Genomic DNA, 13,423 nt, shown 5'->3' on the forward strand with positions numbered 1-13,423 from the left:
TTAGGCAGTATTCATAGATTGCAAGAGAAAAAGAGTCAAAAGAATGAAACAGTTAGTAGTGTCACTGAACTTGGTAAAACATGAGGATACCAGCTACAGGACATTCCTTATAGTTATCTTGGTTTGTTAACATTACTATACGAAGATTTAAATATGTAGTACTCTTGTATTTCATCAAAGGCAACTTTCATTTTTAATGACATGTTCTTCAGCCTGTGTTAATGAATCAACACTATAAATTTCACATTTTTTATTGTATCATGTTATTAAACAAGTAAAGCTTAGCACTTTGGTTATAAAACAATATACCATAAGCAAACTAAAGAACAACAATATTCATGAAAACTATGTCTTGGAGCTTAGAATGGACAACTCTTTCAGTAACAAAGCTTCTCAAAACTGTTTACATGAATATATACAGAATGCATAAAAAATTCCAAGTGATACCACATAATTCCAGCAGTAAATAGGGAAATCCATCACAGCATGTTTTACAAATACAAAACAATAACAAAATTAAGACAGGGTGACTTGAGCAACAAAATTACAGTAACTGCTAAACTTACATTAATAGCAAATCGTACAAATGTAAAAAACCATGTAATGAGCATCTGAACTGTCATGTTATGCTGAGTGATATCTCCAAAAGCAGTTATTCAGTAATGCTTCATTACTGTAATAATTCACAACTGATGCAATATCTTAAAACTATATTGAAAGATGCAAATTAAAACCAAAGCTACAAAATACAAGATCAAAATATCCTCCACAGAAAACAAATACAACCACAAAACATAAGGCTTCGACAAATATCCTGACAACTCTGATGATGTATTCATTTACAAAGTATTGTATCAGAATAAAAGTAATCTCTCTCAAAGAATTATTTCAAGAGGTTTTAGATATTTGTTGTAGTATATGAAAAATCTGTACATAACCCCAAATAAACTGTATTGTGGTAAATTAACTTTTACTTCATACAATTTTTTGGACTATATAGAATGCAGTCAAAGCAAATATATGGAACAAGCTATTTTTTGCTTAAATCACAGGACAAAAAGCACTGATACTGATAATGTGGATGAGTATAAATCATCATGCATGCAAACATGATGGAAAGAAAGGCATTAATAATGCAATACATTTCAAGTATAAAAAATAAAACCTCAAAACATTGGCACCAAACCACAATGTCAGTAATTATTTGTAATTATTTTTATTTCAGGCTGCAAATTATGACAAACGAGTGCTAATCCTTAATTAAGCCTTTAAGCAGGTAATACGAACACTATCAGTATCAGAACATTTTATATTGAAGAAGTGAGAATAGTTATAAAAATAACTGAAGCTGCATTTAATTAATTATTTTTAAATAAAACCAAAATTGCTAATTAAACATTCATAAATTCTTTTTTTACTCCATCATATTAACGGTTGTGTGACCTCACTACTAATATTCTTGAAATACCAAAAAAAAAAAAAAAAAAAAATCAGAGCACCTAAGATACTTTAGGGAAAGTAGCTTGTCACCGTACAGTACAGCAAATCTACTGTCATGCACTCAATTTGAAAGATTAGGGATTATCATGAAAATAGTACACTGAAAAAGATTCAATGAAACCTACGGTTTCAAACCAGCGTTCCAAAGTTAGCTAAAAATATTCAACTACGGCATACCACCTTATCCAAATTATATATTCTCTTTAAACAAAGTGAAGGTAAACTGCACTGCCTCATAAATGATTGAGAGAATCCCAACTAAATCAGATTGCTAAATTTATAAAAACAATAAAAACTCATTTCCAAGTGCCAAACTGAAAACCCAAACTTTTCCCATAACTTGATCATCACTGTAAAATATACAGGAGATTACATCAACTTAGCATCTTGACTACACCTGAAACCTACAGCTTCTAAAGCATTTAATAATGACATCTATTTGTGCTATAAAACAGTGATATGACACTGACCATAAAAAGCCTAAAACACAATAAAAATTTTAAAACTGGAGCTTTCACAATTATGTTAGTAGCAGAAAATGACACTTCACATTCAAATATTTAAAAGACCTTCAAAATAAGAAGCAAACATGTAGAACTGCCAAACAGCCAGCAGTTTCCTTCATATTAGATACAAGAGATAAAATTGATTCTAAGGCAGCAGCATCATATATAGAGGGCTGAAAATTATACCCTTTTCCTGGTTATATTATTAACACAAACTACTCTCACTCTAAATCAGTTGATCACAAATGTGTGTGACAGCTACCATTAACATGACCTCTTTTACACCAACATTTGTTATTATTCAATAGAGAAGGAATAACAACCTAAACAACAACTGTACTGCATATGTTAAATCTATCAAGAACTGAAAGAATTAAGAAAATTAGTATTTGTATCAAGCTAGACTTGCATATCTCAGAAAGAACAAACATTTTCACTATATCTTTCACCATTTTCATGTAAGAATTTATCTTCAACACAGTTATGCAATAGATGTAAAAAAATCATGTCAAAATTTAGTTACTGGACACATTGCACAATAATAAGATACTAGTTGTTTCCTTGTATCAACTACAAATCAAGAAATCTTACTAAAAATATCAAGTCTCTTAGTAATATTTCTCTCAGAAAGTATGACTAATGACATATTTTGAAAGAGAAATCTTGGATATAAATTCAGAATTTAAATGTTACTACAGAAATTTGGATTTCCCGTAAAAGAAATACCATGAAAATTTGTGATGATTGTACTTAGTATTACACCACTTACTTATAAGGCAGATCATACAAAACTTTTCTAAACTGCATTTGTACCTTAAGTCCAACAATTCAATATACATTAACTACTGTAATTTTGTGCGTGAATTACGGTTAAAGATACTTATACAAAATATAAAAACTATCAATATAAGTATGCATACTCTACTGCTTCTAAAATTTGCATACTATTAAAAATTACACGGCTCTACAAACAAAATGTATAACAAAATGCTAATCTAGATTTTCTATACATATCCCTTAAATTTTACAGTTTAAAGCAAAATCATTTAAAATAGATTCTAAATGTTATAAAATCTCATACTGTATACCAGATGTGCAGTTGAACTGGTTTCTACAGCAGTACCATAAAAACTGGTTACTTTCATCATCTATGATTGATACATCTGACAGTTACAGTTTCCATCTAGTTACAGTCAGTTACAGTTTCCAAGTGATGGGTGCTGTCTTGGTTCCCTCCTAAACCTCTTTTGCCATAATTTCTCCATGAATATCCATAATTCCTCAAATATGACCAAAATTAGGTTATAGTTATGAAAGCTTTTAAATAACACTCTAACTAGTGTTTAATTTAAATATTTATTATTTATGGTGCATTTTTAGCTACATTCCTTAATTTTATAAATGAAAAAATAACTTCTTTAATCTTTCTACACATACTGAAATAATAATGGTAGTATGTGTTTCTAGTGGCTTCCACGACACTACTGTTCATACAGAGCAAGAAAAGGGTAGTGTAAAAGCCCAGGAGACTTACATTCTACAGCAAAAGGGTTATTGGTTGCCATATCTGTAATTATTCATTTAATTTTCACTTGGAAAATCAATGACAATATTCTTAAAGTCAACCTGGAGAGATCCACGAAAGAAAAGAGTGCTTAGTTTCTACATTGTTTTATGAATAAGTGTATGTTTTATGAATAAGTGTACAAGACAGTAGTTAGTTTTTAATTATAATCAATTTTTCTTTACATTAACTTGTAACCTTTTTTCATCTGGTCTACAAATTTATATTGTAACACAAACATATCAGTGTTCCTGTATTAGTCCATTTAAATTCTAAAATCTAGAAAAAGATTAAAGTAATTTACAACATTTACATGAGACCATCACATTTTAACTACTTCTGTTGCAAAACCACTCATTAGCTGCTCTAGATCTGTTTGAGGTATGAAATATTTGGAAGACTATTAGCAATTCATAATTCCATTGTACTAAATTTGATATAGCAAAACCTCATTATTCTGCATACTTCAGTAATCTGCTTTGGGACTTATCCCAATAATATGAGAACAACCTTAGTTATTAATTCTTAAGTAGTTAGTCTGCTTGTTCCTTGCATCTGAAACACCATTAAACATATCCTCCCCATCATGTTCTTGGATCATTAACTATTAACACCCACATATCAAAGAACAGGTAATTATATATATATGAAGCACTTATGTACTGAATAGTTATAATTCATAAGTTAGTGTATGAAACATAAGGTTATCATTTATCATATAGAAAATTTAGTCTTGCCTTGATAATCTTAGTATGTAAAGTATTTTCAATTTTATTACTCTCACTTTAGTAATTAGCAATTATCATTTCCTTTCAGAAAACTTTTAGCAGTTAAATGAGATTTTACATAACCTACTCCAACAGTCATCAGCAGTAAAAAAAAATAAGGGTACCAAACGTACAAAACAGAAAACATTAAATAAGTGCTAATGTGATTTTTTTACTTTTTAAGTGCAATCTACTTGGGAAAGTATACATTTAACAAGATAAATAAAGCCAAATTACTTATACCCTCATGATTTTTTGGAAGTAGATTAAAAACCTATTTCAAGACTTACATTATAAGACTTCCCTTCCTTCCTCCACCTTAATGAGGTACCAGGCCAAGTCTTTTACTGTGAAAATAAACATAAAACATTGGGTGTAGGGAAAAAAATAACAATTATACCTACTCAATTTTTCCAGTATCAACAGGACTTATTCCAAGGTTTATTCAAACTGTGGAAGGAGTATCAAAGGTAATTAGCTTTAAAAAAAAATTGTATCCTCTACATTTTGCTGAATTGCTAACTATACAGTACAGTATCCTAAATGCAGCTCATAAAAAGACAGGTACTATTCCTTTGAAATGTCTAATAACTTGACTAATGCTTGTAATCACAGTTATAGGCTCTTAGTATAGCTGCAGTGGTAAGGCAATATGAGCATTAGCAAGCTATTATTCAATTACTTGAAAAGCAAATTGTGCCAAATTACAGTTGCTTAAAAGAGTACTTACACTGTTTATTTCCTAACTTCAAAACATTGTTTATTTAAATATTCTACTTGCAAAAACTTATATAAATCTTGTAGAAATATTACTCTATACAATACAAATGTTTAGATACAAAATACAGTGTATTGAAGTAACCAAAAAATAGTACAAAGATGCAAAAGCAAGACTATATTTGCCACTGTCTAATGTTATTCTTTCTCAAAAGATTGTAGCAGGGGCTCATGAAAAGTTATCAGTATTACTCCTTCAAAAATAAAATGGTTGCTTTACTTAAAAGTAAACCTGATTTTCCCTTTAGAACTTCCTAAATTCTACGTTTTAACACAAAATGATGAGGAACATTGAATATTTATATATATAGTAAGAAGGAAGATACTTGTAAAAAAATTTTTACTGTGCTATTTTTAATATATTCATAACCATCCCCTGTCACTTTTACAGTATGATTCATCTAAAATTTTTGTGGCTTTCCCAACTTCTTAATTATAATTTTATAAAGCTACAACTTCCCAACATACAATCAAATGGTTTGGTAGCCAATGCTGGAAAAATTAATTGACTCCTAGATGCATTCCTAAACATTTCACAAGTGTTCCATGAAACACTGACTCCTAGATGAATTCCTAAACATTTCACAGGTGTTCCATGAAACAATTTTAAATTTCAGAACATTCCACTTATTTAAGTTGCAGCAAACCAGAAGACATGCCATTTAAAAAAGTTTTATTATAAAAGATAAGAATTGATATTTATGATGGTAAAATACCTTCACACAGCCTATCTAAATGTGGCTCTTCACATGTACATACAGTACATAAAGACCTTCAAATAAAACTATTCATAGCAAAATATATTTTGCTGAACTCAAACTCATTTAGCCATACTGTTTTTCATGATTTAATGCTCAAATTCTGGGGAAATGTATGTAATTAAGGCACAATTTATTTTATTTACAAAATCTGAAGGGGGACAGTGTGACCAGCTCATTTAACATAATCAAACTTTTGACTACATATAAGATATTTAGGAAAACAATGAAAACTTTTCAACTTGCCACTGACCAACTTTTCTATGTAACATCAGTTCTATATAACAATTTTACACTACAATCAATTGCTCATACTTGAAGTATTTAAACAAGGCATACTCAAGCAGTGTGCATAACTCTGTGAAACTAAAAGCTTTGTGCATCTTTCAACAATAAGGTTAATAATGCCTGTACCTAAGGTCTTGAGCAATGAACTTTCCAGTAAGTGATTTCTAACATGCAACACTATATACTGATAATACTGCATTAATTTGTGTTGAATTGATGCACTTTGTTTACCCTTGTGAGGTGTGCATCAAGAGTTGCATGAATAGTAGCCACTGTCTCTTGGTTATGAACATTAAATGTCCCCTGACGCACCATATTTTGTGAACGTTTTGATGCTGCCTTTGCTGACTCTTCACCATCAGGTGCTTCTCGAGTATTTTCATCTTCCCGTGGGGTACCCTAAAAGTTATTATCATAAAAGAAATAATGGAAAAGTATTTAACCATCTGATTAAAAAAGTCATTTATTTCATCTAAAACCTACCACTCGTGCATTTGTCCTACACTTGTGGTGGCTTCATCATAAGACACCATTTCCATGTACAGTACTTTAGCACTTTAAAAGTGTTTTAACATTCCCATTAGGTAATCATCACAGTTTCTTGGGATGCAGTGATCTTAATCTTTGCAATTCCTTGTGTCATACTGTGATGGACTTACTGCTGCTGAAGACATGCCCAGAGTCAGTGAGCTGTCTATGTTACAAAGCATTTGTAAAAAATGTTACACCTTTAACCCAAATGCTTATGCCCACAGATCTTCTTCGGGTGCATGGGTCTGCCCAGACTTCACCTAAGATTGTCATCACTAGCGCCTTTAACTGGGGATCCCCTACAGAGGTCATTCTTCAGCCTGATTTCATTTGGGCAAATAGCAATGTGTTCCTAGTTTGTCACCTGTTTTCTTGGTGTCTAGCTCCTGCTGGAGTATCAGGAGAGGCAGCCTAAACTCAGCAATGGACACAGGCCCAATTCCTGTGACAGACACAATAGATCACTGGAATAGATTCTCACAGATGTTCATCATCATGTGATAGCAGAGGCCATGCAGCCCAGTCCAGGCCCAGCTGTTCCATGTTTATCTGCCAAATTAGCTAGGTTTTCCCACTTGGTGCTTCCTACTTTACCTCTGCCTAGACAGTAAGGTACCTGCTTGCTTTTCTCCTGCTTTTCATGTTGCCCAGCCTATCAGCTACATGCACACTCTGCTTGTTCCCACTTTATCAGCTCTGTAGAGCACCTGCTCTTTGCCCATTTTAACTGCTGCAAAACTTGCGCACTGATCATTTGCTCAGCCCACTGCCCATTCTTTGTCTGCATGGACTGATGCTCGACCTCCCCGCTCTTTGCCAGTTCAGCTCATTGCCTTGTTCACCTACGCATTGCCTGGTTTGCTTGCTGCTCAGACCGCATATACAACTACCTTAGTGACTGATTTTACCAGCAGATAAAACAAAAGGCCTAACTTGGATATTAATGATGAGTGAGGATTTGGTTTCAGCTGACTTCACTAAAAGTGGGCAGTGGTCATCAACTTTTTCCATAAACCAGAGCTCTTATGCTCATTGAAATCCCAACCAGAGCTCTTATGCTCATTGAAATCCCAAGATTTTGTCATTCAAGACCAAACTATAGAGTGAACTGTAACCTTGTACATCATTGTTGGCTTTTATTCCTGTTATTTCCTGCTATGAAGGCTCTGTTGCCAGTGTTCAAAAATGGCATGACAGTCATTACACAACTAGCAGACACTGATATTTCCATGCATTCAGAGACAATATCAAATGAACACTGGTATAAATGATAGAGGCAGCATTACCAGATTGGACCAACAGCGGACCTTTCATTATAACCTTGGCTTAGGTTTCACAGACAGAGAATGATGCTATTGGTGAAGTTAGCAAATTCAATATGTCCTTGTGCTACCATAGATTTATGCTCCCACTACTATGTCATTTTAACCCTTTTGCTGCGAGCCTGTTATTGCCACTAGTGACAAGATCAGTGTCCTGCTATCGTGTAACTGACCAATTTTCTCCCCTTTATATTTGTAATTTGATAGTTTGTTGTATTCATTATTTTTATAGTATTATATTGTCCTATTATGTTGTTATAATGTTTTATTATAGTAGAGTGCTAGAATATTCAAATGATACTTTTGTAATTATTCAAATATTGAATTAATGTGAATTTATTATCTCCAATAAAAGTTTCAAAGAACCAATTTTTACAAATAAAAGTTTCAAAGAACCAATTTTTACAAACTGAATCTTCAATGGTCTTCCATTCATGAAATGTATCACGTTTTCTTTATTCACTAACACACACCAATTCTGGTGCTTGACAAATCTGCTTCCCCCTCTGTCATTTCTTCTGATTCATCATCTCTGATAAGATAAAACCTTGTCAAAAATGATCTGAAGGTAAGTTTGTCTATAACTACGATATGATAAATATCACCACACTCACTATTATCACCATCAGAACTATCTGACAGTTCATGTCTCTGTACTACTTTGCCACTGAGAGATACACCCTCCCTTCTTGGCATTTTGATGGTTACTGAAGGTCTAGCCTTTGTCCTGAGATTATCCTTTAAGTTGTAAATCAAATGTTGGCACATGTAACTATAATACAGACAAAAGTTCCTTACAGTGATAAGGGAAATGCATTATCAATTAGGGGGAGACCTCTTATTAAAGATCAGTCCTGCACAGCAAAACAGTTAAAAGATTTTATGAAGGAAATTTATCACAGAGCAAAACTCTGTGATAGACCGTGCAAAGACTTTAGTCTTTGTGCTTTCTGGGGAGGGGGGCACACCCATAGGCCTTAGCATGTTTGATTCAGACTTAACGGATCTTTTGAAAATGGTTACAAAAGTGGCCCAGTACAAATTCAGGTGAGCAAGCGCTTGCTTTTATTAGGTTATGCTCTTGTATTGCCACATTTGTTGGCCTTCAAGTTAGGAAAATGTCAGGATTAGCATCCACTGCACTGGGTGATTAGTCATCTACTACATCCAGTTAACATCTCTATGACCTACACAGTTGTTCACCCCTTATTTTATAACATACGGAGTATTTTGACTCCTAAAGAAATGACTCCAACTTTCAGAGAAATGCTTTCTTTGCTAATCTCAACCCCATGATCACTCAATAAGACTTTCTTCTCATCAGCTGTTCAGATATTTTTTCTGCAGCAGCTCAAGCCTCCCTAAAAATACCAACCTGAGAACATTTACAAGTGATACGTCTGTGATGAAATTTTTTTATAACAAGACTACTGTACTTTCGTTATGCAAACCATCACTCATACTGCTTGTTCCCTCTCCAAGCCCTGCTGAGCTTGTAACCACATTCCCAGACTACACAAGCAAAGTAAGGCTGTTACCTAGATGGGAATGAAGCTCCAAAGGTGTGCTCATGTACTGCTCTGCCAACTAACCAGCAGACAAATTCCTTTAAATTGCTATTCAGGAGTGTCTACGATTAATCCAACACAAGTTTAGGCCAATTATTTGAGTGATGGGCTTGTTATGAAAAAAAAAATTTGAGATACCAAATTTCTCTTTGTAGTAAATTATCAGGATAAAGATGTATTAAATAATGACCCTTAAAAATAAGGTTGTTTTCAATTCTAATTTCTCTATACAAAACCCTGTCCCACTAAAGCATATTTTACTATAATTATCTCAACATGCTAATTTGATATTTCAACATTTTCAAAAGAAAATGTAAACAAAAGGAATCATGCTTGCTGCACAAAATTTATGTACTGAACTTTCATACAATGCAATAATTAGCAACAAATTAATGGTATTCAATAAACTGTTTTCACATTAGTATTTATAATCATGGTTTGCAACTCAGGAAAAAGAACGAAGAATGGGGGCAAGGCTTCATCTTACCGTGAATGTTGCAGAAATAGAAAGTGGCAAACAATATTTTATATCTTATAGTTCTCACTAACAGGATAGAAGAGGCTTTGAAATAGAGCTTATAATGTCCTTCATCAACTTGATTGCAGTGAGTCATAATTTTCTTGAAAAAAATTCTTTCAAACATAATGTATCTGATGGCATATAAGAACCCCCTTTTTTCCAAAAAATCTGGTAGGCTAGTGTTTACCCAGATGACATACACTACCAGTACTTGTAACTAGCCAAAATCCATAATACTGTACTGTAATATTACTAGCATTTGTTCAAATATCCCCATTATTATTACAGTAAAATCCCACATAACCAATGCCTTTCTCACCAAAGGGTTGCCAGTTATTTGAATTTATCCCCGCTACATTGAGATATCCTTCTAAAATATCATCCATGTTCCTGAACTGTCATTTCATTATTCATTATCAATAAACAATACCTGCTTTTCACAGTTTTATATCAAATAATTACTGACATCTTCAATAGAACATTATCCTGTGCTCATCTAACTCTGACAGCAGTGTGTGAAGAGTGCTTTAGACATACTGTAAATCAATACGTACACACCTACTCACACACATTGATGTATTAGACAACTTGTAGTCACAGAACTTGATTTGACAGTCTTTGGTTCTTCACCATAAAAAATACTACTTTTCTCCCAGAATTACTATTTATAAGTAAAAAAACAGGCTTCCTGAAAAGTAAATATCACCTGCAGGGCTGCTAACCGCATGAATACAGTCCATCCTTTTCTCTTAATGACCAATCTGGCTCCGCTGTTTTAAGATAATACTTTACTTTACATGAAAACAATCAAAAATATATTTTGTGTTATTTCAACACCTTAAACGATGCACTGACTTTTACAGCCTTAAACTTTACCAATAAGAACTTTGTTTTTAATTACAATATGGTTACTTCTCCTGCTATATGTTTTACCTTGTATAGTCTTCATAAATCAAGTTCTTCTATGAGTTTTACCTTGTATAGTCTTCATAAATCATATTCACTCTTGAAGTAGAATTTTTTTGGCTGTGCATGCACTACAACCCTCAACAGTGACTTTCATTCATGCAGAACTCTGTGAAGTACAGATTAAAAAACTTAAATTACCAAATCACTAATTCCACCAGAGGCCAATAAAAGCATCTCTGGAGCTAATTTAAGGAATATTAACAAATACTGTACAACAGTTTAACTTAATGTAATGTACATTTGAAAATAGGTTTACTTTGCTGTTCTGTGCCAAGTTATTTCAAAGATATTTTACTGGCTGTTGTTAAAAGCTGTTAGGGGTATGATTCCTTCAGTGTTTTGTTCATTCTTCTAATTGAGATTTTATGTTTAAGGAGATAAAAGGCTCAATAGCAATTGAATTCTGTTTGGATATATTAAATTTTAAAAAATCACCAATCCACTCAATTTTCAGCATGTGCATTATTATCTTAAGAAGTATTAGTTTTTGGAAATCTGAATCATATGGTTTTTGATATGTGCATATTGGGTCTCGAGAGTTCTGGTGTAATATCAGGCATGATAAAAAAATGCTTTCTCTAAAGAATGAGTGGCTATTTTACTGATGCATGCCCCACTGTGCTGAGCAAAATAATCTTGCCGAGTCAAATGCAGCACAATTAGCAACCACAGATTTTAGCTAGTTCATCACTGTCATCCTGTGATAATCCACTGTCCAGTCATTCTAAAGAAGCTGAATTAGTTCAGAAGCTCTAAAAATCAAACCAATTTTTGTGAATATGAAAATCAAAGGTTTTAATAGTTGAATTTAATTCATATTTCACTTAACTATCCATAACAAAACACATCAATCATATAGAGCTCTTATCTGTAGTCCAAATGTTCCAAAACATGTGAATTCTAATATCTTGTACAAAGAAAAATTACAGCACCTAAGAGAGAGTAAAGACAAGTTTGTCAAGGTTAGCCATGTAGGGTCTGCCATATTTTCATGTCTGCTCTTCTGATATCACCTGTGATGTGGTCTGCCAATCAATGGGCTTGTTACAACATCAGGATGCCAAATCAGACAAGGAAGGGCATGTGTTCAACTCAAAGCGTAGCCTCATCTGCTTCAGCATCTTTGCCGTCCTGAAAGGCATTGAATTTTTAAACCTTTCTTGGCTCAGTGAAGGCCCACTACTCCTCTGGTGAAGTGCTACTGCCTACTTCTCAGCCTGCCCACTCATCCACTCTCTTGAAAACCTGCCATACCCTACAAGACAGATGACTGGATCATTTCCTCAACACTGGCTATACCTGTAATTGAGTGTGGGACCGCTAAATGCCTGATGACTGCAGTTACCCATCTGTTATGCCTACTTTACTAGTACAACTTCCTTTATATCAGTTTTTTGCTGCTTCAGTGCCAATACACCATTGTTGGATTCAGCCTTTGCACAGCTGCAGGAGCACAACTTTGCCTGTATGTCTGGTTATTTTTTCCAAATACAGTAATTGATTCTTACCTGTAGGATTTCTGACCTGTTTCACCTAATACACCCATTACCACTATTCCCAAGATGTCCACTAATCTAGTTTTACCTGCTTAGGCCACTACCTTCACTTTTCTTGCAGCAATGTTACTTGTTGCTGTGTTCTTGCAGCAATGTTACCTGTTGCTGTGGTTGCTGTTGCTATTCCTAAACTGATGCCCATAGCTTCATCTGTTGCTATTATTACTGTTACTATTCCCTGCTGTCCTGGTAGTTCATGCTGCCTCTCTTGCCTTTGCTGTGTTTGCGGCTATCAATATTACTATTATGCTTCCTCTTTCATTCTCTGTCCCTTCAGATACGCTGTTATAACCTCCCTAGCTGAAAGACATCCCTTTACCAGTACCAGCCAACCTGGACTATCTTCAGGGGAGAAGCTCCTTCTACAGAAGTGGTTCAGGCATAAGGATAGTGGCTGTCTTCAGGATCCTCATTAAAGTTACTCCAGAAGTTTTTCTTTTATTAGCCAACAACAATTTTTGTTCAGACACACCCCCCCTGCTGCCTTACTTACAACAGTCTGATGATTGTGTCTTCCCTTCCACCCATACCAAAAAGGAAGACAACTATAAGCACCCTGGCAAAGGTCTTCAGATGCTGCTCCTCTTCCCCCTCTCTCTCTCTGTCACTTTCTCATCAAGAACTACCACTGCCACTTGTATCTGTGCCTTTTTTGTAAAAAGTCAAAATACAAGCTGTCTTCTACTACCTACAGTACCCCATAAGAATACCTTGGATTGAAATGAATTGAATATAGAGTTTAGGCCAAAGGCCAAGCACTGCTACCTATGAGACCATTCAGTGCTGGAAAGGAAACT

The 13,423-nt window shown here is 34.0% G+C and overlaps 1 protein-coding gene across 21 annotated transcripts in view; it reads right to left on the reverse strand.

Annotated features, from left to right (window-relative positions):
* Positions 1–235: 235 nt before the first annotated feature.
* The window catches only part of LOC136837769 (IQ domain-containing protein E-like), a 143,427-nt gene continuing 130,239 nt past the window's right edge, over positions 236–13,423 (reverse strand). For 13 of the 21 annotated variants that reach the window (XM_067103267.1, XM_067103285.1, XM_067103284.1 and 10 more), the window contains one exon: positions 236–6,559. In XM_067103267.1, coding sequence (XP_066959368.1) covers positions 6,359–6,559 — 201 coding nt within the window. In that variant the 3' untranslated portion in view covers positions 236–6,358. Of the gene's footprint in view, positions 6,560–9,914; positions 11,177–12,246; positions 12,370–13,423 lie in introns of those variants that run through there. The other 8 variants (XM_067103294.1, XM_067103280.1, XM_067103262.1 and 5 more) reach the window with 5 other exon arrangements.

This window comes from Macrobrachium rosenbergii, chromosome 1 (genome assembly GCF_040412425.1).
Source record: "Macrobrachium rosenbergii isolate ZJJX-2024 chromosome 1, ASM4041242v1, whole genome shotgun sequence".
NCBI lineage: Eukaryota > Metazoa > Arthropoda > Malacostraca > Decapoda > Palaemonidae > Macrobrachium > Macrobrachium rosenbergii.